The sequence below is a fragment of the Octopus sinensis genome, linkage group LG24 (assembly GCF_006345805.1).
Source record: "Octopus sinensis linkage group LG24, ASM634580v1, whole genome shotgun sequence".
NCBI lineage: Eukaryota > Metazoa > Mollusca > Cephalopoda > Octopoda > Octopodidae > Octopus > Octopus sinensis.
In genome coordinates this window covers 3707469-3734379 of record NC_043020.1, presented here as the reverse complement: position 1 = coordinate 3734379, position 26911 = coordinate 3707469, and the positions used below count along the sequence as shown (strand labels likewise).

General features: G+C 37.9%; 1 protein-coding gene across 1 annotated transcript in view; it reads right to left on the bottom strand.

The window, feature by feature from the left end:
* The window catches only part of LOC115224128 (ras-related protein Rab-5A), a 40672-nt gene extending 15084 nt beyond the window's left edge, over positions 1-25588 (bottom strand). The window contains exons 1-2 of the mRNA XM_029794933.2: positions 25003-25588; positions 340-419 (exon numbers count right to left, since the gene is read on the bottom strand). Of these exons, the coding sequence (XP_029650793.1) occupies positions 340-419; positions 25003-25038 (116 nt within the window). The 5' untranslated portion in view covers positions 25039-25588. The remainder of the gene's footprint in view (positions 1-339; positions 420-25002) is intronic.
* Between the last annotated feature and the right edge of the window lie 1323 nt (positions 25589-26911).

Sequence of the window (26911 nt, the reverse complement as noted above, 5' to 3'; positions counted from 1 at the left end):
CTACGGACACCAAAGAGCTTGTTGCTCAACTGTGTCTCAAGTTGGTGCTTATAATGGATGGTATTTCATGGCATAAAAGAGGCATGGCCATATTGGAAAAACTTCAATTTCTTCAGCTCATATTCAGGGAAACAGTTTTGAGTGCATTAAAGCTTATAGCAGGCCCAACTTCACATACAGGCCCCAGGGTGATTCTTTTAAGATTTTTTGGGACACACACACACACACACAAAAGAGTATGTCTTATATGCCATCAAATATGGTATGTTTTCCATTAAAACCATAGCAATTAATTCATGAAGTGAAAGATGTTTTAAAATGGTTAAAATATTTATTTACCCTAAATTTGTGTCTATGGAACCAGTAAAATGTTCAAGTGTCATACGGAAGAGCATGCTGCTTTTGCCAACTCCTCTATCCTTCAAAAGAACAAAAAAAAACAAAAAAAAACATATATTCTTAAGAATTATTGCCTGCAATAGTTAACATCATATTTACAGTGTGTATGTGTGTGTGTGTGTGTGTGTGTGTGTATGCAAACATGCATGCACACATACACACAATATTTCAAACAGCTGAATAAAACATAGCAGTTAATTGCAACTCATTTTCTTGTATTTCTTTCCAGTGTTTATACACAACTCATTGAAACCAAGAACTTGTAATTATACCCGTTTCTTTACTACCCTCAAGGGGCTACACACAGAGAGGACAAACAAGGACAGACACATGGATTAAGTTGATTATATCGACCCCAGTGCGTAACTGGTACCCCGAAAGGATGAAAGGCAAAGTCGACCTTGGCAGAATTTGAACTCAGAACGTAGCGGAAGACGAAATACCGCTGAGCACTTCGCCCAGTGTGCTAACGTTTCTGCCAGATCACTGCCTTTTTTTTTCTTTATTGCCCACAAGGAGCTAAACATAGAGGGGACAAACAAGGACAGACAAAGGGATTAAGTCGATTACATCGATCCCAGTGTGTAACTGGTACTTAATTTAATGACCCCGAAAGGATGAAAGGCAAAGTCGACCTACGGTGGAATTTGAACTCAGAATGTAATGGCAGACGAAATACTGCTAAACATTTCGCTCGATGTGCTAACGTTTCTGCCAGCTCGCTTCCTTATGTATGTGTGTGTGTGTGTGTGTGTGTGTGTGTGTGTGTGTGTGTATGTATGTATGTACAGTGGTACAAGTTGTTATGTGTGAGTGTGGATGTTCTGGTGAGAAATTGCAAATAAGTAGGTGTGTCAACAAAACCATCTTTTGTGGTATTTATTCCACCCAAGATCCATAGACACACCCTCTTCACTCTCTTCACAATGATATTCTATTCTGGTTCATAAATACATAATATGTAAAATATAAAAACAAAATTCCGGCAGAGTTAAGAATTGAGAATGAAGAGGACAGCGTCACCAAAAGAGAAACGAGGAAGCCATGGCAGGAAGTGGCTGAGGTTGGATCTGAGAGTTTGATGCTCCGAGAGTAGCGGAGGAGTCATAGAATAATCATAATGTTGATGGAGGGGGTGGTGTAATGATGATTATGGTGATGATGATGATAATGGTGTTGATGATGATGGTGGTGATGGTAATGGTGGTGATGGTGATGGTGGTGGTAACGGTAGTGGTGGTGGAGATGAAAAGGAAGAGGAGTAGGAGAGGAAGAGGAGAGCGTGATGAATATGACTACGATGATGACAAGAATCACAGCAACAATGACGAAGATAATAATAATAATGGTGGTGGATATGGTGGTAGTGGTGATGATAGCAACAGAAGTGTTTTAACATGGAAACCTTCTAAACTGAAGGCAACTACCAAAGTGTGCCTCTACCAAAGTGTGCCTCGAGGTGTTGCCCTCATGGCCAGATTCTTACCAGAAGCTAAAACTGTTCTGTTCTGCCATATCAGCAAGAACTGCCAAACTGAATTTCAACTGGAGAACTACCCCCACCCCATCATCACCATCACCACCGCCACCACCACAACAACGATGTTGAGGATGATGTATTAACTCCACAGCTAACTAAATAAATAGATAAAGAGAAGGGCTGCAGTAAATGTTATCTTATTTTCATTTTATGCATTCGTTTTATTGCTTTGTGTATTTTTTCCCTTAATTCAGAGAAGAAACAAAAGGTCAGAGTGAAAAGGAGAGAAAGAGAGAGAAGCGATTGTTCTCTTCGCATTCTCTGTGCATTTGCCTTTAAAAACAAAGAGCCAGCTGCAATTACACTGCACGTATATGCATACAAAAGCATATAAGGATGATGCATAAACACATGCATGAGTGTGTGTGTGTGTGTGCGCATGAGTGTTTGTATGTATGTATATATATATGTGAGTGTGTATATATATATATATGTATATATATATATATATATATATATATATGGGTATATATATATATATATGTATATGTGTGTGTGTGTGTATATATATACAAATATGTGTGTGTGTGTATATATATATATATATACATATATATATGTATGTACTTCCTCTTTGTTTCTGGTTTGCAAGATTCTTTATGTGAATTCATGTATTGAAGCAAATTTTGTTGTGGCTGGGGAGTGTGTATTATCTAACACACTCACTGGTTTGATTTCCATTTACTTATTATTCATATTTTTCTTCCAAAATTTTCATCGTTTTTACAACCTTGTCAATGGATGTTGACTCTGTCCTTATTGGAGCTGCATTCTTTTTTATCTGTTTGTGAGCATGTGTGTTTATGTATGATTTGAGATTGGAAAAGGCACTCAGCAAGGTTGCATCCTGTCACCAGCTGCCTTCGACATGTACGCAGAAAAGGTCATGAGGAATGCAGGCCTGGAGGATAGCAGCATTGGAGTTAGGATTGGAGGAAGAAATATTAATAATCTTCGCTGTGCAGATGATACAACTCTGCTGGTGGAGAGTGGTAAGGATCTGGAGGATCTTGTCCTGCTGGTCAAGGAAGAGAGTGAGAAATTTGGGCTGTACCTCAATGTCAAGAAAACAAAGATCATGTCAACATCAGCCACAACAAACATCAACATCAAGATCGATAGGGAAGAGATCGAAGTGGTCGATGATTTCATCTTCCTTAGCTCCAAAATAAATCGAGATGGTGACTGCACAAAGACGGCGGATAGTACTAGGCAGAGAGACAATGGTCAGCATGAGCAGGGTCTGGAAGAGTAGAGACATCAGACTCACTACCAAATGCAGTTGTCTTCCCAATAGCAACATATGGATGCGAGACCTGGACACTAAAGAAAGCTGACCAGAAGAGAATTAATGCATTCGAACTTTGGTGTTGGACAAGAATTTTACAGATTCCATGGGGAGCAAGGCTCACCAATGGAGAAGTTCTTAAGCAGATAAGGCCGAAAATGTCGCGGGAAGCTGGGATCACTAAGCATAGGTTGGCATATTTTGGTCATATTATGCAGAGAAAATCCCTGGAGAAGGACATCATGCTCGGAATGGTCAGTGGCAAGAGAGGAAGAGGCCAAGAACCCGCTGGCTTGACACCATCAAGAGTGACATGAGGCCCAACACTTGAAAGGTGCCTCTCATGTGCCACTAGCATGAGTGCCAGTTATGGGACATGAGCATCAGCCACAACCACAATTTCACTTGGCTTGACGGGTCTTCTTCTCAAGCACAGCATTTCGTCAAAGGTCTCGGTCACTAGTCATTGCCTCAGTGAGGCCCAAAGTTCAAATATCATGCCTCGCCACCTTGTCCCATGTCTTCCTGGATCTACCTCTACCACATGTTCCCTCCACAGTTAGAGATCAGCACTTCTTTATGTCTTCATCCAAGTGCTTCTACCTCCTGACAGAGAAGAAAGTACATAAAGTGTATTTACGAAATCCATAGAGTAATTATCGTATTCCAATCTTCTTCATTTTTCAATGATTAGCAGATGAGCAACTCTCTTTTGATGCAGACACAACACAGGCTACACTTTCAGGTTTTCTGGATAAAGTTTTCAGAAATAACTCAATAAGTTTACCATTAATTCCGTGGAATATTCATGGATCCTGCTGCTGCTGCTGCTGCTGCTGCTGCTGCTGCTACTACTACTACTACTACTAGTAGTAGTAGTAGTAGTAGTAGTAATGCTTTGCAGCTCTTTGGTTCTACTTTCATGCCCAATGCACAATTCCTTGGCCAAGTGCCTTCTCCTGTAGCCTTGGGTTAATCTCATGACTTTATAGGAGCAAGTATGGTTGTTTCATTTTATATGTAAGCGAACATATGGTTATATCTTTATATATATATATATATATATATATATATATATGTGTGTGTGTGTGTGTGTCTGTGCTTATATTTATACCAGTCCAAAATCTAATATTGTTGAGGCTGTTTCAGTTGGGACCCCATTTGGGTCGTGAAACAGACCTTCGTTAAATAAATCACAAACTAATGTAAGTACTCAGGTCCTTACAATTGGCAACAACTCTTGAAGGCGGTACCGAATGACTGAAACCAGTAAAATAATTAAAAAGATGGTGCCATTTGTTCAGCTGTTATCAATAGCTTAAAATGCTGCCAAAGAAATTCTGCTGAGGAATGGTTCAAGAGACAACACATTAAAAATGTGTACTTTTCTTTTAAATCTCGTCAATGGTGGAATGAATAAAGAAAAGGAAGAAAAGAGGAAAGAAAACAATTCAGAAAACCAAATAATCAGAATGTTTTTCAAAGAGCAGTATGAGGCATAACTTGTGTCTATAACAGCAGCAGCAGCAGCAAGAAGAAGAACAATAACAACAGCAGCTGCAACAACAACAAGAGCAACAACAGGATTGTAACTTTATATACGGAGAAAAACAGTGAATTTCTGAGTTTGTCCCAAGGCCGCAAAGATTGAGACCGTGTGGCCATCATGCTTTTCTCAAGAGTATAAGCCAAGTAAGCAAGGCATGGCCGTATGGTTAACCAATTTTCAATGCAAATGGAAGGATCTCAATTCAATCCTAGAGAGTGACAACTTGGGGTGAATAATTCTACCATTGCATTATAGAAGCTGAGCAGATGCTTGTCATCTGTATATCATCCTCATCATTATCATTTAATGTCTGTTTTTCATGCATAGTTACAAAATAAGAGTTGTAGGTGGGAAAATTTCATAAAACCAAACATCATTTCCTTGTAATTGAAACGAAGCTTAAACAAGGTAAAAAGAAAAATGGATACCCCTGCTTACAAATGGATGAAAGTGAATGAAATTTTCCTTCATTCCAAATAACAGCACAACAGGCTCTTCAGGATAGATCAGGAGAAATTCTCTCAATTGAAAAAAGGCAAAAGCTTTGGCATTATCCTCTGTACGTTCAAAACCGAAAATGCAGCCAAAACACAAACTGAAATTGTCAGACATATCTCTGACTATACATTCGTGCTCCTCCAATACATGGGTCAAAGAAATACAAGAGCAACAATAAGACACACCAGAAATGGCACCAATCCATAGCCAGTCCTCAATTTTGTATCAGAGAATGGATGAGTGGTCAAGGCAGGGTTAACAAAAGCTGACTTGTGGTTAAGGAGCATCCAAATGAATTTTACTAGTTTTAATGATATATGAAGGCCACAGAGGCATACTAAGTGTACCTAAAAGGTGATGCTGAGACGAAAAGTACAAAATTAATGGTACAAGGTAGAAAGCACAATTGATACAATTGTTAAAGTAAAACACACTTTGGAGCCGAATTTGTAGAAGAGCAGGGAAAATTGAGCAAAAACAAAAATAATGGAGAGCAACAGCAACAACAACAACAAATCCATTTCCAGTGCACCACCAACCAAAATTCTATGAGTAGCAGTACCAACTTGTAGTACCACACTTTCATCATGCAATGTGGAAGAAGAATTACAAATGAAAATTACCAAAATTGGCAATAAAAAATACAGGCACAGAAATGTGGCTGTGTGATAAGAAGCATGCTTCCCAACCACATGGATCCAAGTTCAGTCCCACCATGAGGCACCTTGGGCAAGTGTCTATCTACATATATATATATATATATGTATATGTATGTATATGTTTGTGTGTCTATGTTTACCTCTCCACTATTGTTTGACAACCAATGTTGGCGTGTTTACATCCTCTTAACTTAGTGGTTCAGCAAAAGAGACTGATAGAATAAGTACTAGGCTTACAAAGAATAAGTCCTGGGAGTCGATTTGTTTGATTAAAGGTGGTGCTCCAGCATGGTTGCAGTCAAATGACTGAAACAAAAAAAAATAATAAAAGAGTGTGTGTGTATGTCTTAATGTCTGTTTGTCTGCCACCCCTTCACTGTTTGATAATCGGTGTTGGTGTGTTTATGTTTCTGTAACATAGCAGTTTGGCAAAAGGGACTGATAGAATAAGTACTAGGCTAAAAAAAAAATGAAGTCCTGGGGTCGATTTGTTCAACTAAAATCCTTCAAAGCATTGCTCCAGCATGGCCACAGTCAAATGACTGAAACAAATAAAAGGATAAAAGAAGAGAAAAATCACACAAAAAAAAAGAAAACAATGAAAACAGACAAAGAAGCCTTTCTTCTAAATGACAATGAAATCTCACTTCTGGAAAATAAAGAGGAAAATGGAAAGAGGAAAGATGTGCTAAGATTGACCATTCTTCAAAAATCAAACAAAACTGATTACCTTAACAAAAAAAGGTAGAATGAAGTGGACAATGATTGAAAAAAATATAAAAAGACAAAATGTCAGACTGGACGCTTTTCATGTTTGGTCTGCCAGAACATAAATGACCTGGGCTAAATAAAAATAAAATAAATATCTGCATTAGGTTTGAACCCCCAACAACTATGTTACCCTCACAGCCATTCCACCACATGCTAAGTATGCTATCAACTGGGAGTATTTGTGAATCTATTTATACTTAGCTTTGCAGGTGTTTAACCTCCTATCATGCTTGCCAGAATGGCTTGTCATTTAATTACACCTGGTGGGATACATTCTATTTACAGCATAAACTGGGTTTAATAAATCAAAGAAAGCCTTATTCAATAACAGATGCTCACATATTCACACACATATTTATAACATTTCACACACACACATTCACATGCACACACATCATTATTATGATTTTTATGCCTGTTATTTCCATGCAGGACATTGATTTAAAAGTACTTTTTGAGACAGTTTTTTTATAGCCAGATACGCTGATGACCCAGTTTACATGGCAGGATTTATAGCGGAATTGGAGAGGAATCAAGAGGTCACAAGGTAAACTTAGCAAAAAATAATGGTTTTGGTAAATAGGAAAGAAATCAGGATCCTGGTATCTTCAGGGAAACAGCCTTGCTCAACAGGCAGAAAAGGTGTAGGTGTAGATTTTATATGCTGAACTCAGTGTAAGCTACGGACGCACAAGTGATATTGTGGAATTACATGCAGACAAGCAGAGGAAATAAGCTTCCTATGTGACAAATGCACCGGAAGAATACATACAAGAATACCAGACATAGATTCTTTCAAATGCCTAAGTGGTTTACTAGGAGTAAGGCAGGGGTTGGACAAAATAATGGAAACACCTTAAAATTTCAAACAAATTTTATTTTAATATGGAGTAGGACCAGCTTTGGTTGTAATTACAGCTTGAATTGTACGAGGTATGGACTCGTACAAAGTTTGAATTGTTTCCAAAGGAATTTTTGTCCATTCTTCAGCTAAAACAGTCTCCAGTTCTTGTAGTGATGATGGTGGAGGATATCAACTCCTTATTTGTTTTTCCAAAATGCACCATTTCAATAATATTGAGATCTGGGGACTGTGGTGGCCAGATAAAATGTTTAACTTCACTAGAATGTTCCTTGTGCCATTCAATAACAACTTTAGCTGAGTAAATTGGTACATTATCATCCTGAAAGATTGTACTTCCTTCTGGAAACAGTTCCACAACTATAGGGTGGATTTGATCAGATAAAATGCTTAAATAGTCTTGACTATTAATTCTGCCATGAAGGGAAACCATAGTGCCAGTGGATTTCCAAGATATAGCCCCCCCTCTCCCATCACCACAGATCCTCCTCCATGTTTAACAGTTGGAAGAAGGCAGTCAGGGTCAAATGCTTCTTTTGGCTGTCTCCACAAGGTTGGAGGAAGTTCAGACAGTTACTACTGCTGCTGGCAACAAAGGTCTTTTCCTTTAGTGTGAAGGGTAGATTGTATGACACTTGTGTTAGTACTGTGATACAGTGTGGGAGTGAGATGGGAGCTCTGAAACCTGAAGATTTACAAAGACTAGAAAGAAATGAAGCTGATATTTCCAAAGGATGTTCATGTTAGTGTGTATGAATGCCAGAGAACAGATGACTTCAGAAAAGCACAGAGTCTAAAAGGAATCAAGTGTAGTGGGCATCTGGTATGGGCAGGTGATGCGTATGGCCGATAACAGCTGCATACGAAAGAAATGAGGACTGAAGAGAATGGAACCTGAAGACAGGAGAGACTAAGGAAAAGCTGGGATGATGTGGTGAAGGCTGACCTGTAGATGCTATATTTCATGGGGGAGACACAAAAGGACCAGGTTGACTGGCAATATGCACCCTGCAGAAGACCCATCCACTCATGGAGAAATAATTCCAAATTTGATGTAGTGATTAAGCTGTAACACAGTGTCTACCAAACTGTGTGTTGTGACACAATGGTGTGCCGCAAAAAATATTTGGTTTAAATACTAAAGGCTAAATTGCTAGAAGTGAATAGAAGTATCTCAAATGAGAACTAAACTTGTATCACTACAGCTTACAGCACTCGCAATAATAGAAAAAGCACCAGAGATAATGATTCAGTTAACTACACCCTTCTTCTATAAAAAAAAAACTGGCTCTGTGCCCTTGTCAAAAATGAAATCAGTGTTTTTTTAAGTGATTATGTTCCACAAGATATTTGCAAACATTATGAAAATATTTTTGCTTAAATAGAATTTGATAAAACATTCTGACATTAACAAGAATGTTCATTTAGATGAAAAAAGGTTTTATAATTTTTTGTTTTCCTGACAAAAAGAGATAAGAAATGTTTGATAGAAATGAAGATTTACAAGTCAAAGTAGAAAACTGGCCAAGAAAAACACGGGAAAATTATGTTACCACCACCACCAACAACAACAACAAGAACAATGATAATAATAATTGTGGGAGAGCCATTCTAGCCGTTTCAAAACACACACAATTATTAAATTAATTGTAAATATATTTAAGGAAACATCAACAATTTCAGAGTAGAGCTTAGACCTGCTACCAATTCCATTGCAACTGTTTAAAATTTGTTCATAATTTTTATACACCTTAAGTTTTCTTTTCTTTTCCTTCAGTTTTCTTTTCTTTTCCTTTTTGTTCAGTTTTTTTTTCTTTTGCATTGAGCTTACAAATAAATGAACTTGTAGTCAGGTAAATTAAATTTGAGATCAAAATCAACCAAAAATCAATGGAAATTGTAGTTGTGATACCAGTGCCGGTAGTTTGGAAATGAGAGATTATTTAGTTTGTTTATTGTTTTACAGTTTCTTTTCATTAGATTTGTTATAGAATTTAAAAGTCCTGAAAATTCTGTTCCTGCAGAGGATGTTCTTTTCGATTACGTTCTGATGCTTGGAGCTGTGGTTATAATACTCCATTGCAGTTTGAATTCAGTATCCCTTCACTTTGAACTCCATATATATTCTGACCAGTGACATCATATTGCTTAACTATTTGTTAGTGAATGTATGTTTGGGCATATTATAGTCCCTCTTAAAGAGATCATTGTGGAACTGAAATGATATCTATTACTGACTTAGGTGATGAGATTGCATTTGTAGATATTGTTATAAGGCAATTATCTTCACAGGGACATTGGACAACTGCTTTACAGTTACATGTTGGCAAGTTACTTGAAAGGAGTTTTAGGGGATCCAGCAAATTCTAGCAGATAACTGGGTTCAGAGGATCAAGCAGAACGCATAATAAGCACTTTAGCTGAGGAACTGGCTATCAGGTAATTAAATTCTGGTGTGTTTTAACTTGACTATGCATATACAGATATATATATATATGTGTGTGTGTGTGAGTGTGTGTATGTATATATATATATATACACACACACACATTTATTTATTTCAGCAATTTAGATGTCTGTGTAAAGTTCATAAAGCATGATGACCTGATGAAGATATATAACAGTTCAACAAAAAAAAAAACAACAACACAAACTAGAAAAGAAAGAAAGAAAGAAGCACACATAAAGAACCTTTAAATGTTTCTGTTGACCCTTTTGCTCCATTTCTGTTGAAATACTGCCTTTGTTTCAATGAAAGTAACTCTGTCATTATTAAGTTGGTGTTTTGAAAATAAATCAACATGAAATTTTGAAAGAAAGTTTTAATTACGATGACTTTAAACAAGAAGTTTGTATCCTGGAAGCAGAGGTGGTCTTAGGTGGGTCATCTTTCCATAGCTTCCACAAATTGATCTCATTTATATTTGGTGGACCTCTGAAAAGAAATTGCCCTTCCAACCTTAGTATCCCTTTTAAAATCATTTTTAAAATGCCCTCTCACTCTGACTAGTAATATTTGCATTGGAATAAAAAATGCCAATATATGGTGACTCCATACAATTTGTTCGTGATAAAATATAGATCAAAGGAATATGGTCCATTTGGAGCCAGACAAAGTCTTTGTTCGTTAACCTTGCTCAGTATGTAGATTAACATGGCTAAGGTAACAGAAAATTAAAGTTCAATAGTTTATTTCTAGATTCTTCCTGGTATTTTCCCCACTCTTTTGTTGAATGATTTCAATTGTAAAAGATCTTAAAATGTAGTCTATTGCTTCTTTTTGTACTCCCTCTTCTGTTCACCGAGTTGCTCTTTTGGTTTTCTCCATATTCGAGGGGACAGGTATCCAAATCATTGTTACTTGTTCATTAACTTTTTTTAGGAGAATAATTTCAATTTTCCTTTTTAACCTGACCTCGTTTTCCTGATTAAAATAGTTCCGGAGGCATTAATCCCAGTTCTCAACTGATTCCTATTTTATTGACACCCCCACCTACCCACCCAAAGTTGATCTTGGTGAAATTTGAGCTATGAATATAATGAGTTAGAAATGCCACTTAACATTTTGTCCAAAGTGATCCTGACTCTACCAGCTCACCATCTTGTAACAGTTCCAAGATTACTGGCAAATAGAAAACTATTTTTTTCTATAGTTATTCCTTTGGCAGAATCCAAGAATGTTTCATATCCCACCACCCGGCATCAAATAATGTTAAAGTTATGATGTAATCTGACTCTCATATTTCTATTATTGTTTTTGAAAAGTCCAAGAAACCTTATGTTCTACAATATTTTCTGAGTGTCACACATCTCTATGACTGGCTGAGTTGTCAAAGTAACACTCTTGGAATATTTGTCTGCATCTTCTTGTGTTTTTTTTTTTTTTTTTGAAAGATTGTAATTGTTCTATCCATGCAGTAACCAAATATCCCACCCTATATTCTGCTTAAACTGAAAGTTTAGCAGTTTATGCTTTCTAGATTCTTCTCTATTTCATGAAAAATATCCTAGAGGTGGATTCTCAGCAACTCAATATAGTTTTCTGTAACTGAGTACAAAATTTTTTGACAGCTTCAAGATAATCAGAAATTATATGTTTCCATTGCTTAGCGACCATACAAAAGTTGAACATTAATAACTCTTTTCATATAATTTTGAATGTTGTGCTTATTTACATTGTTCTGAATTAATCATGGCTTATCTCATAGTTTTGAGATTTCAATGATGTGATTATCCATTTTCAGAATGACATTGCTGAGTAGGTGAGAGAGGCAGGATCTGGCTGGCTTGAGCATAAAACAGCTGGAAATGGCTAATTCAAATGCTAAAGGGTTAATAGTGTACCATGTTGAGATCTTTTTTTTTCCAAAGAAAACTTGAGATGAGTTTCTCATTTCAAATCAGATTCACTAAATACTGAGGGTGTTTATAACTTTTTTATGCTGTTAATAGTTAAGTCATTGAATATATTTAATTGCCGGTGGCACATAAAAGGGCACCATTCGAGTGCGATCGTTAGCAACATCGCCTTACTGGCACCTGTGCCGGTGGCATGTGTAAAAAGATTCGAGCAAGGTCGTTGCCAGTACTGCCTGACTGGCCCCATGCCGGTGGCACGTAAAAAGCACCCACTACAATCTCGGAGTGGTTGGCTTTAGGAAGGGCATCCAGCTGTAGAAACTCTGCCAGATCAAGATTGGAGTCTGGTGCGGCCATCTGGTTCGCCAGCCCTCAGTCAAAACCGTCCAACCCATGCTAGCATGGAAAGTGGACGTTAAACAATGATGATGATGACATTGAGAATTGATGGCTTCTGGATTACCAAATTGAATCAACTCATGTTTTAGAGGGGCCAAATTCTTTACAATATTCATGTGTTCATTCTGTTGCAGTTGCTGGGGCTCTCCATAACTTAGTTTTATTATTATTAATGATTATAGATGAAGGGTACGAGTTGATATTAGCAAAAGCAGAGAGTTCCACAATAATTAAACAAATCATCGTTAGTATCTTCACTGTTAAAAAAAAAGATAACTGTAAAATAGAAGGAGAAAGGATGAAAGTGGAAAGCCTTGCTGAAGAACCTGGAGAAGATATGCGACATTTATCTTTACTATGAATCATTATTGTGTTGCAATGAACAAGAACACCAGCAGCCAAGTGAGAAAGGTAGCTGGGACTTGTATAATTAAGAGTAATGGATTACACTGTTGTTAGTTCTTTTTATGCCTCATGAAATCAGACATGATATACAGTGTGTGTGTGTGTGTGTGTGTGTGTGTGTTTGTGTGTGTCACTGTTGATGTGAAAGTTATCAGTAGTTGCTACTTAAGTGAAGCCATGAAACTTTTGGAGAGCCAAAGCCATATCATTGTAGTGGGGTAGGCAATAATATTTATAAATCTTCTTCTGAGTTTTCTCTCATATATTGTCAAATGAAGAAAGATTGTTGACCGGACAAAGAATATGGAAACTGATGGCCAGTCTATCTCTTATTCCTATTGATGAACATTACAAGTATCAAAGAACGGAAGAGAATATCGCATATGTTGGGAGTAAAACTGTGAATGACAAATAACGCTTTAGCAGACTTCGAAAGGTACGGAATTAACAGCTGACAGCATTCAGTAAAACTATATCCCAGAAAGCTTCTACGGGGCTAATGATAGTACCAATATTTGGAATACTAAGGCGGTGAGCTAGCAGAAATGTTAGCACATGGGGCAAAATGCTTAGGGGTATTTCATCTGTCTTTATGGTCTGAGTTCAGATTCCACTGAGATCAACTTTGCCTTTCATCCTTTCGGGGTCAGTGTACAGGGGTTGATCTAATTGACTGGTCCCCTCCCCCAAAACTTAGGGCCTTGTGCCTAAAGTAGAAAAGAATATTTGGAATTCTAAACTGGATACTTAAAGAAATCAGCAGATTGGGCATCAGGACTAGGAAAATACTGGTTTCAAATTTTGGCACAAGGCCAGCAATTTGGAGGGAAAGGTAAGTCAATTATACATCAACCCCTGTGCTCAACTGTTGCAGGAGACTGAGTCTTGAATTTCTTCATTGCTGGCAAGCCAGGATGTTTCCACTCCAAACTCTGTCTTTTGAATTCTGCCTCTTCTCCTTTGGTGCACATTGCTAGTGGAGCGGCCATACTCACACTGTAAGGTCAGAAAGAAAAATGGTACAACCAGGCTCAAACTGGCATCACATGACCACAAGAGTACCAACCATTAGCATGCATGGCCAGAAGGAGGTGTGACAACAATAAAGATATGTTATGGCGAAAGTGCAGATAATTTTTGATTTACCTTTGCACACAGGTGACATGCATATCACTACATAAGTGAAAATTTAACTATATATCACACACACACATTCACATACTCTTCTACTTGCTTCAGTGATTTGACTATGGCCATGCTGGAGCATTGCTCATAGTCGAGCAAATTGACCCCAGGATTTAATCTTCGTAAGCCTAGTACTTATTCTATCAGTCTCTTTTGCCGAACCACTAAGTTACGGGGACGTAAACACACCAGCATCAGTTGTCAAGCAATGTTGGGGGAACAAACACAGACACACAAACATATACACACATATGCATATATATATATATATATATATATATATATATATATATACACACATACATATGACGGGCTTCTTTCAGTTTCCACCTACCAAATCCACTCACAAGGCTTTGGTTGGCCCGAAGCTGTAGTAGAAGACACTTGCCCAAGGTGTCACGCAGTGGGACTGAACCCAGAACCATGTGGTTGGTAAGCAAGCTACTTACCACACAGCCACTCCTGCGCTACATGTATGTGTGTACATGATACTCATAGTATCATGTAGACACATACATATATGCACACACTTCAATCACTTCAGACATCCACAAACCCCCAAGAGCATGAATTCTAAGTTTAAATTAATCACCAAAACTCAGCATGTTATACATCATCATCATCATCATCTATGCTTTTCATGTTGACATCACTCAGACACACACACACACAGCATGCTTCATGCATGGACACACACATAGAGAAACAATAGATATGATGTACATGGGTACATACATTACAGGAATGTATATAGACTCCCTGAAACACACACACACACAGTAATCCCTCGATTATCACAGGTGTTACATTCCAAAACCCAGCCACAATAGGTAAAAATCAGCAAAGTAGAAACAGTACTGTATATATTATTTTAATTATTTTTATAATTTGTATGTATTTATTTTATTATAAATGTAAAACCACACAAAGGAGGAATCAACAATGGGTGAACCACGGTACGGTGAGGGGGGGGGGTTACTGTACACGCATACCCAGAGACACACAGACACACACACACATACTAATGACATGACTATTCCCTGCTCAGTCTATATTTAGCAGTAAATTATGTCATTGTATTTCGTTTTTGGATTAATAAGGCACAAAAAGAAACTGACTCTCCCCAGACACAACAGAATATGTCATTGTAACCACACATCTTTTTACTAACATCTCTTTCTCTCTCTCCTGCCTCTCTCTCTCTCTCTCTCTACTCCCTCTCTGTTTCTCTCATTCCTCCCTCTTTTTTACATACATATACACATATGAAAAACCTATTTGCTAACACACACACATGCACACACAAAGAAAACACTCAGGCACACCCACCCTCATATTCACAAACAATGAAACACACTCAAGTTCACACACACACACACACACACACACACACACACATCAAAATATCACTTCATATTTACATATGCAAAAAAAAAAAAATCAAAAGAAATACATCCATCCATACAAATATACAACTGCATAAACACACACACACACACACACACACACACACATGGGTACACACACATAAGCAAACCTGTATGTGTATTCACGTGTGTGTGTGTGTGTGTGTTAAGAGAGAAAAAAAATCAGGATGCAGAAAGTCCATTTTACACTCTGACCCAGAAAATGTAAACTACCGAGGGGGAAGTAAGGACTGGGGGGGAGGGGTGAAGATAACTGAGACAGGTGAAGTGATAGCGATGGTGGGGATGGTTGGAATGGTGGAAGTGGTGGCAGTGGTAAGGAGGGGTGGGGTGGGGGGTAAATGGTGGAACAAACAAAATATAACATTGCACTGACAGTAAATAAAACCAGCTGACACACACACAGACACACACACAGAGGGGGGATATGTATGTGTCTGAGTGTATATATGCGTGAGTGTATGTTTATATATATATAAGGACTGCCAGATCAATTTCCTAAAATGTAGCACAGTGTATGGTTGTGTGTGTGTGTGTGCATGTGTATGTGCACTCACTCACACGCATACACAGAGGTTATACCAAAAGTAATGCTGAAGTGGACATAGCCATTTTATTAATTGACATAGATTGGCATTAGGAAGGGCATCCAGCTGTAGAAACACTGCCAGATCAGACTGGAGCCTGGTGCAGCCTCCTGGTTTCCCAGACCCCAGTTGAACCGTTCAACCCATGCTAGCATGGGAAGCGGACGTTAAACGATGATAATGATGATGATGAGTGTTCAAATTGCACATGTTGGTGAGAGTCACTTTTCCTTCTCTAGAAAGGTTCCATTCTACAGTCTTCATCACAAGTGATGCATTTGGGCCATTATTCAACTCAACTCTCAAATCCACTTTCAAAAAAAATTCCAGTTATGTCCTGTGTTACCCACTTCTTCACTGTCCCTTTCACCTCGTCTGTGTTACCAAATCATCTCCAAACATCCTTCTTTCGGTCAAACAAGTGACAGTGTGAAGGGACCACATCCAGGCTGTATGGTGGACAATGGCCCACTAATCAGCCCAGTTTGCTCATTGCCTGACTTTCGGCCCAGGATATGTGTGATCAAACATTGTTACGATCAATGTGAACTGTTCTCAGATTCTTCTTGGGTCTCTTACTCATAATGGCTTTTCTATACTTTTTGAGTATTTCAATGCATCACTTGCTGTTCACAATGCAACTATTTTTCAGAAAAGTTAAGGAGAATGACATTCATGCCACCCATATAAAGAAGTCACTATGACTTTCTGTGCTGGCTGTTGAAACTTCTTAGGCCTTGGGAAATAGGTACGTTCCATTGCATGGACTGAGTTCAGTTGCTTAATTATAAAAATATGCCCCACATTTCACCACCAGATCAAAAAGAAATGTCTTTCCATTAACTTCAAATAATTCCAGTAGATTGGAGCAGACTTCCACTTCTCTCTCTCTCTCCTTTGAATCATGTGTCCACCAGCAAGGTATCCAATTTGTACACACTTTTTGATACTTAAAGCTTTTCACCATCTCCTGTAATGCATTGAGACCACGAGGATTATGACTCATCTGTCTGCAGGAATCAATTTTGTCCACTTGCTGGCAATTTATGTCAGCAGTAGCAGCTGATGGCCTCCCATCCTGTGGTTTGTCTTCAACAGAAGCAATAATTGAGTAGGAGTGTTTGTGTATTTAGTAGACAATACAGTTGGTTTTAGATCTCCTTAGTACAGTCTGCAGTGTTTAGTCTAGTTTAGGAGTTGTAAATTAGTGGTTACTGAGACAAAGACAGAAAGTTAGAGAAAAATGTAATTCTAAGAAAAAACACTGCTGCACACATGGACACCACATACCACAGCACTCAGACACATTGTGATACACATCTCACACACCAGTATGTGAGGCTGTCACATCTTGGCAAACATGGGTGTCACACATGTGTGAAACCAAACCCCAACAAATGAGATTTATGTGTATTTTCAAAATCCTGCTATTTTGCAGCCAAATTCAAGTTTTCCACATTCTTCTGCCTCCTTTTTTGTCCGACTGATGGCATGTGCAAAGTCCCACCAATTTTCCATGATTATGGCATTCCAGGTCTGAAAACCAAAGTCCAATGAATATCAATTACTCTCATAAAAAGCTCCAATGAGCTCAGAAACAACGAAACTGGCCCTGGGCTGAAATGTGATAAGAAACTTCGCTCTTGATTTAGTGAGAAGTTTTTACTGTCCCCCTACCATCACTTGACAACCAATGTTGGTGTGTTTATGTCCCTGAAAATTAGTGGTTCGACAAAAGAGACCGATAGAATAAGTAGTAAGCTTACAAAGAATAAGTCCGGGAGTCATTTCCTTCGACTAAAGGCGGTGCTCCAGCATGGCCGCAGTCACATGACTGAAACAAGTAAAAGAATATACATGTATATTATGTTGTAAGGCTTCAGCAAGTAAAATAGCAGTTTATCAGCCGAGAGAGTAAAGATTATACTCTCTCTCTCTCTCTCACATTTTCTTTTATCTCTTACTTGTTTCAGTCTCTGCAGTGCAGCCATGGTGGGACACCATCTTGTAGAGTTTTAGTCAAACCGATTGCCCATAGTACTTATTTTTTAAGTCTATTGCTCTCTTTTGTCGAAACAGAGACATCAACAAACCAACACCACTTTTCAAACAGTGGGAAGAAGGATACAAGCACATATATAACAAGCTTCCACACAGTTTCCAGACTCAGTCACAAGGCATTAGTTGGCCCAGGAGTATGGCAGAAGACACCCAAAGTGCTGTGCATTGAGACTGAACCTGGAACTACAAGGTTGTAATGCAAGCATCTTAATCACACAGCCATGTCTGTGCCTATATATATATATATGAGAAAGCCTATAGGAGAAGGAGAGTCTTCGAAATATGGGACCAAAAGAGGCATTGGCTACCAGGGTTGACAGCAGTATGACAGATAAAGCAATTAAGAATATGAAGATGGGGAAAGTCCCTGGTCCATCGGGAATTACTGGCAACATGCTTAAAATACTGGGTGGACAGTGGTATGGGCTGGTCACACGCACAGTTAATCAGGTAGTCCAAGAAAGTGCCATACCCAACCACTGGTGTGACAGCATTATGACCAACTACTAAAAAGGTAAAGGAGATGCCTTAGACAGAGGGATCAAATTGCTGGACCAGGTGAGAAAAGTTACAGAAAGGGTCATAGTTCAACTAATTAAGAAGAGAGTTAACCTAGAGATGCAGTTTGGTCTTTCAGGTGTAGGAGCAAGGGTTTGAGCCTTAAAGTTAACTAGATGTACCTGCCATGATCCATTGGGTCATAACCACTCCAAGTTGAAAATGCTGATGCACAGCGGGAAAGGAAAACAATAATATTTCAAACTTGATGCAATGGATTTCTTAAGCAACCCAGTTCTCTTGGCTTCGGTGTGACAACAAAAGCATGACCAAGTGTTTCCTCTTTGAAAACGTTTGAAAGGCCTTCAACTTGTTTTCTTGCTTCTTTCTTTGCCATTCTTTGTTACTCCGGTTTCAAGTGAAATACTTTGGTACTTCAGCATAAAGTAATGTTTTTGCAAAGTCATTATTGACGCACAGTGAAAAGAATTCCATCAATGTTGTTCTCATATGTTGTTCATTGACAGTCATCATCATCATCATCATCGTTTAACGTCTGCTTTCCATGCTAGCATGGGTTGGATGAATGACTGAAGGCTGGCGAACCAAAAGGCTGCACCAGGCTCCAGTCTGATCTGGCAGAGTTTCTACAGCTGGATGCCCTTCCTAATGCCAACCGCTCCGAGAGTGTAGTGGGTGCTTTTTACGTGCCACCGGCACAGGGCCAGTCAGGCGGTACTGGCAATGATCTTGCTCGAATCTTTTTACACATGTCACTGGCACAGGTGCCAGTAGGGCGGCATTGGTAATGATCACGCTCGGATGGTGCTCTTGGCACCCTACTAGCACGGGCACTCGAATGGTGCCCTTTTATGTGCCACTGGCACGAGCAATGTTCTTTGTTCATCAGATGAATTTGCAGTCTCATTATTGTGGCTGTTCTTTCATGGATTGAAGATCCCATAATGGATGCAGCTGCTTCGGGTGGTCCAATATACCACTTCACTGACATTATAGGTTTACAAAGTCTAGACAAGTATCTTCAGCTAGCAGGCCATGCTACTCCAGACTGATGATGAGCAAAAACTCAGAAACATGTCTCTGGGTGCAGGCTTAGCTGGATGGGGGTGCTTATCTCCCCCTTGTAAACAAAAGGACACAGGAAATGTGTCAAGGCCGACAGGAAGCGTTGATGCTTCCTAGGGCTAAATAGCGGTGGTGTGATTCCCTTTATGCGACTGTCACGTTATTATTACTGCTTCCAGAGGGTCGACCAATTGCTTTATTTCACTTGGTACTGACTCCAGATGAGAAGGGGAGGTAATTTGGTGATGTTTCGATATAACTTGCAGACTTGTTAAAGACACAGCTGACCCAATGAGCTGTGGAGGTACAGCGCTTGGTAAATACCCGTAAAAAGTTTTTTTTTTAATTTATGTTTGTGGGTGGAAATGCATGCATTTCGTCTGATGTCAGCATAAAGTGAAAGAGAGAGAAAATGGACAGGGACGTGTGTATATGTTGAGGGGGGGGGGTAGAAAGGTGTTGTTCTGTGTGTGTGTGTGTGCGTGTGTGTGAGGGAGAGTGACAGCATACATTTTTTTTTTATTTTTCCTCGCATCTTTTTGAGTAATTAATTGATTGAGAGAGAGAGAGAGAGAGAGAGAGAGAGAGAGCGTGTGTTGTCAGAAAAAGAGAAAGTGTGTTGTTGTGTGTGAGACAGAGAGAGAGGGGGAGAGAGAGTAATAGTGTAATTTTTTGGTTTTTTTATTTAGTTTTTCTCGCATCTCTTTTTAAAGAGTGTGTGAGTGATTGAAAGAAAGAGAGAGAGAGAGAGAGAGAGAGAGAGAGGTGTCATGTATGGGTAAAATGGCTAGGATCAGCCACACACGCACACAAGCATACGTACACCCACTATCTGCCATATACACACGTACATACATAAATACATATGCATATATGTGTATTATGTGTGCATGTGTGAGAGAGAGAGAGAGAGAGGGAGGGAAAGACTCCCTGTCCATTTTCTCTCTCTTTCACTTTATGCTGACTTTAAACGAAATGTACATATCCAGCTACAAAAATCAATAAATAAAAAGTTTTTACGGAATTTACCGAACGCAGTATGGTAACAGCTGAGCTGCGCGCGCACACGCATTCGAGTCAAAACGAAAGATTGCCAATTTCAAGAATCAAGAAATCTCCAAAACTGACACCACGAGGACAGCTGCGGTTTTGCGTTTCTGACTCAATAGGCGTCGTCAGCACAGCAGTTGTACGTTATTTTCAGCAAACGAGATACGTTGACAAATACCGAAAAAAAGAGCAGAACACACACACACATATATACACATAGGCAGACAGACTGAGAGACGTGTAACATACATACATACATACATACATACACACACACACACACACACGCATACTAACGTGGGTTGCTTTATTTATAATCATATGTACAAAAGAAAAATTAAATGGACATATTTAAGTAGCGTATTACACTTATTTTTACAACGAAAAGTGACTGGGGAAGTTTATGCCGTTGTTGGCTTTGTCTGTCGAAGATTAGGTAAAATGGTAGAAGTAGCTGTAACTTGCAGAAAGTCAAAAAATATATATAAAGGGGATTTAAGTTCGTAAACAAGTGCTTAGTCGATTACTAAATAAGTCTGGCGACGACGTATAAAAGAGAATATTGTAAAACATGTAAATGTACAAAGTTTTGGTTTGAAGCTATTAAACTCAGTGTCTACTGTTTTATTGATTTGGAAATAAAATTTCATGTTCTTGTACACACATATTTCAATTTTTACCTAAATAATCTATAAAGTCAATTCAGTAAGACAGTAAAAATTTACAAAGCTACAAGACTGTCAATACGGTGCTTTTTGCTGATAGACGATAGGACATGTCCACCTAAGTTTTGGTTTCTTTCCTGTTAAACATCGATGTCTCCCCGAGTTAATTATTGCCTGCGATTGCTACTGTGGTAACTATTATAAGTAATAATATCATTATAATTACATTATCATTATTTTATCACCACCATTATTAATTACTACCATAACAGATTTAATAAAATTACTGAACATTTCAAGTTTCTGTTGTACAGGAGCAAGCCGGGATGTTGTGGCGGCGATCATGTCTTGAAGAAGAACATTAGTTATGCTTTAAGTGGAGAGAAATGCTTGTGGACTGGTTCAGCAATTTGACCGAAGCCGAAACAACACATTTAGAGGTTTCTTAAAAAGTACAGGAAACTTGGTTTTATTTCTTTTTCAGAGAAAGAAACAAAAAAAAAACACAGAGAAGAAAATAAAAGGTCATGATTATTGATGCCGACTTTTCCCAAGACATTAATGGATCAGTTGTAATTATTTCCAGTTTAAAATCATTATCTCCACTAATATATACACAGGGTTTCAGGCTATGAGCTTCCACAACTTTACCCGCCATCTAAATTAAACTTCTTTGTCTTAAAGCCAACATCTCTCTCTCTCTCTCCCTCCCTCTCACATACACACATTCACGCGCCTGTGAACACAATTCACACAGATACAAGCCTATATAATAGTGTATATATTTATCAATATGTTATAACTATACAATATATACATTCATATATATATATATATATATATATATATATATATATATATGAATTATATATATAAAAATTTCCCTGTAAGTTAGGAATAATATTCCCTCAAATAATAATAATAATTATTATATATATATATATATATATATATATATATATATATATATATAGGTAGATTATTTAGAGCGAGTGAAATTATATCTAATAAATAATGCAGTGCCAAACATCCCTGAAAAAGACAAAATGTTTACAGCTGGTATGTCTGATTATATATTTGCTCGATCGGAGGCGACCTGAAGTTAATTCATTCGAGACACAAGAGAGCCCCTCTAAGTGGTTGATTGCTTGGGTTATTAGAAATAGTTACCAGTTACCCTCAGCTCACACCATACTATATCTTTAATGACGATTCGTTCGTGATACAAGAGAACCCTCTAAGTGGTTGCTCAGTATACTAGAAATAGCAGCTTCCAACACGCACTGCACTCGCCTTAATAATAGGGACTTTCCCACGTCAGACAATGTTATCCTAATTACATTTGTCTGAAAACCCCAAAAGTAATAAATGCGGAATGGTCATGACCCTATGCCTTGGCTGGGGGTTAACCTAGGACTAAACAGCACACATCCATCCGTACAAACGGGATAAATATGTAAGGAAAGAAGGTTGATCCGATTTACAGGGAAAAAAAATCACCGGAGAACTTTCAGCTAATTCTTCCAAATCTTTCTGTTAAAACTGAATTGAAACCATCCGTGGGCAATTCTTTTTTTTTTCAAAATATATATCGTAATCCAAATATCTCAGATAAATTTGCCCCAAATCAGTTCCTATGGAGAAAGAACTATAATAAAAGACGTCCCGTCCATGACCACTTCGTCTTTTTTTTTCCCTGATATACTAGGTCCACATCATCAAATGTATCTTTTTCTAAAGACATGTAATGGTGTGATTTGAGGGAGAATTGGCTATTTTTGTGTATGTATTTGCGCTATTTGTCAGGGATCTTTCAATATCGAAGGCAGTGGAGATGCAGAATCGTTTAGTTCCAACACCCGACCCCCATCCACGGTCAACTTTACCCTTCATCCATCTGAGTATCGATTAAATAAAATACCTGTTAAGTACTGAGCAGATTTATATAATCTTAACGTGAAAGGAACTTTAATTCGATGACTTAAAACTTTGTCATTCATCCCACTGGAGTCAAATAACTGAAGTTCGAGTCACGTACTGAGGTCAATTATACATGTGTGCGGACATAGATTCCAGATTTGAAGGAATTTACTAAAACAGAATGAAAAACACTTCAGGGATCGCTCCGAGTGGAAGAAATAACAACCAAATCTCTATTATCACACACTTATTTTTTAAAATAAATAACGAAGTATTACATTGTCGGTCAATAAATGTAGATAGTTGATTGACGAAAAATGTTATCGATAAATGCTGACGGTTGAATAGTCTTTGATAAGGTCGGGGCCGATTACATGACAAGGGGTCGAAACAATAACAATATGCAACATAAACAAATATTTGCGTTGCACTTAAGAAGAAATTGAGATCAGCAGAGGAAGTTTTTAATAACTCTCAGACTCGATACCATAGAGTTATTATTTCATCATCTCAACCACTCAGATGGGCCTTTTCTTTCTATCACCCTCAAAATTTCCAAAAACTGTACCAAATAGAAATGCTTCGTACGAACCTATGCATGCATGTGTATATATATATATATATATATATATATGCATGCGTGTAATTATTTCAAAAGTAAAGAAACGTTTCACTGTTAGACGATGGAAGACCAAGAGGCACATAAAAATGAATAGAATGTTCGTCAAGATACATGAATAATGTTTTGTGTGTGCGCCTCAACATACATAATATACATATGTATACATTGGCTTCTCAAATAAAGACCAGTATAGCAAGGTAGAAATGAAGAAACTGCGGAAACATGCATTCAAACATGCACACACAGACCTTCGTGCATACGTATACACATACAAGCATTGCTCCAGCTGGGGTATCTAGAACAAAATGAAGACCGTCACATACATACATACATGGATGGTACTAACGTACAGTGGCCCAGTTTGATAAAATGAAATGAAGCATATGACATTATACTCAAATACATACATAACACACACAGACACACACACACACAGATGTAAGGCAGATGTCATCAGCAATGATGAAGACAATTATCCGTGTTTCCAACCCAGTTCCCGGTAAACAGAATTTCGTCGTCCCAGGGGCCGTGGTTCGATTTTCAGCATCGACTTGAAAATCAATCTTGTATAGTATCGATTGAACGAGGTTTGTGTATGTGCTTATGATGATGATGATGATGAAATTTTGGGAAACAGAACTTTTAGAGAATAGAAGAAAGTATAAATGAAGGAGGTGAGGGAAGAAGAGAGAGAGCGAGTCGTGGTGACATTAATGCCTTTTCCTAACAATTAGAACAAAAGACAATGTTAATTAATTAACCAGTAAAACAGAGCAACAACAACAATGATCGTTTACAATAAAAAAAAACACTACGGTCAGATATATATGGGTACCATTTGAGAACAGTGGTCCCGGTGCGCGCACTCGCGTAGTCGCGCATCCGCGCTAGCTAGTCGTTACTAGTCGATCCTACAACGACTACCACCTAGCAAAGTAAATAAAACACGAAATAAATCATTTTTGTTAAACAAAGTAACTAACACAAAGTAAAGATCGACTAGTCACGACTAGCTAGCGCGAGTACGCGAGTACGCGAGTGCGCGCACCGGGACCACTGTTCTCAAGTAGTACCTATATATGTAGCAAAACGAGAAGTTGTGATGTTCATGCATCTGCCAGAAGCAGCACTATTACTCCTAGTTGTAGTATTAGTAGCATTAGAGTACTTACCCCAAAGAAGACCAGTTTTACGTTTCTCACCAACATTTCCAGTTTTGTTGGTTTACAAGTTTTGTTTGTTGTTTATTTTTAAAGTTATCCAAATTTGTAAACAAACAACGACAGAAGAAGAGAGAGAGGCGGTGCTTGCAATTAACGACGATGTTGACGATGATAATGATGAGTTATGTGGCGAGATAAATAGATGTGGATGACGGGGGTGCGCGGAGGTAATGAGAGAAACAACAGAGAAAGTTGGAGCTTAGAAGGTAGAGTGTTAAACACGAACGATGGTAGCACAGCTCACCGTCCTTCTTTCTGTACAAAACTGTCGGCTTTTGTGTTGTGTTATGTGTGTGTGTGTGTAGATATGTAGTGTGTGAGTGGGACGTGTGTGTGTTTTGTGTTTGTGCTGTGTGTGTAAAATGAGTTGTGTGTCGTGTTAAATGTTGATGTGTTCAAAAAAGTTAGCAGTTGCTTTCTGGTGGGTATAATTAAGCGTGTGTGTAATACACCTATATGTGTGTGTGTATTAACAAAAGTGGATCTGCATGTCGGGGCATAGTTGTGTTTTTAAATTAATATTTATATATATATATATATTTATTTATTTATTAATTTTGTTTCTCCGTTTTCTTATTTGTATTATAAATTTACGGTAAAAATATTTCTTTACCTTCATCCGTTTAATACATTAAATGAGTTAATTGCATTGCAATTAAAAACATTTATGTATTAAGACTTATGGGTTCTGTACCAACAGTAAAATTGAGTTTGATAGAAGAAGACTTGCTCTTCCTTCCCTAGAAGAAAAAATTCAAAACGGACCATGTTAACACCAAAAATTATTTACTTCAAAAGGTGCTTTTTTTCTATGAAAATCCCTATTTTTTACGATTTTTTCACTGCTGTGTCGCCACTTTTCGGTGTGTTTCAACCAGAAAAATGTTCACTTGAAGAGAATAACAAGCTACATAATGCAACATTTTTACTTTTCAAAAATACCAATTCCAGCGGGTCGAAGCAAACCCGAGCAACGCCGGGCGATTCTGCTAGTATTGGATAAATGCTATCCCATAGTGGGTTACACCCATAACCCCTATCTTACTTTGTACTATATATATATATTACTTATTTATATCCATGACTTAAAACATTGTAAACACCAAATCTTTTATTTTGTGTATATGCATAGCTCTCCATTCCTACATAAACTTTTGGCTTTTGTGTGCGTGGTGTTTCTAGATGTGCTTAATGTAAATCTTGATCGCAAGTGGTATAATTATATATATATATATATATACATACATACATGTATGTATGATGAGAAAGAAAGAGGAGAATTATATCAAAATAACTGTGTGTCTACATGTGTGCGTTAATATGTGAATGTGTGTATAGATGTTCTATATATATGTATATATATAAACATACATACGCGTATTTAAAATATGTATCAATTTACCATGTGTCCTATACGTATGTTGTATATTAGTAATACAAATATATCTTGCTCGTGAAAAGTCGGAGTATTATATACGTACTTTAAGGCAGTAAGTATATCTATGTGAGCTAAGATTCCTCTGTATAGATATTTATTGTATGTATAAACTTGTACGCATATCGACATAAGAGTGTGAGTCGAGAAGTGCGTGAACCTACATAAGTACAGACGTATATATGTGTAACTGTGTGTGTGGAGGGTGTATGTCTAGTTGTGTCCATAAACGTATGCGTGTGCGACTATAGATGGATGTGTGCGTGCGTGTATGCACTCATATGCGTGTATGAGAGGAGCAAATTAAGAAAAGTGGGTGTCTTGTTTTGTCGACTATTTACTATGAAATGAATGCGTGTATGTCGTCTTGTTAATGTTTAATTCGCTATTTTAGACGTCATATGTGAGAGAGAGAGAGAGAGA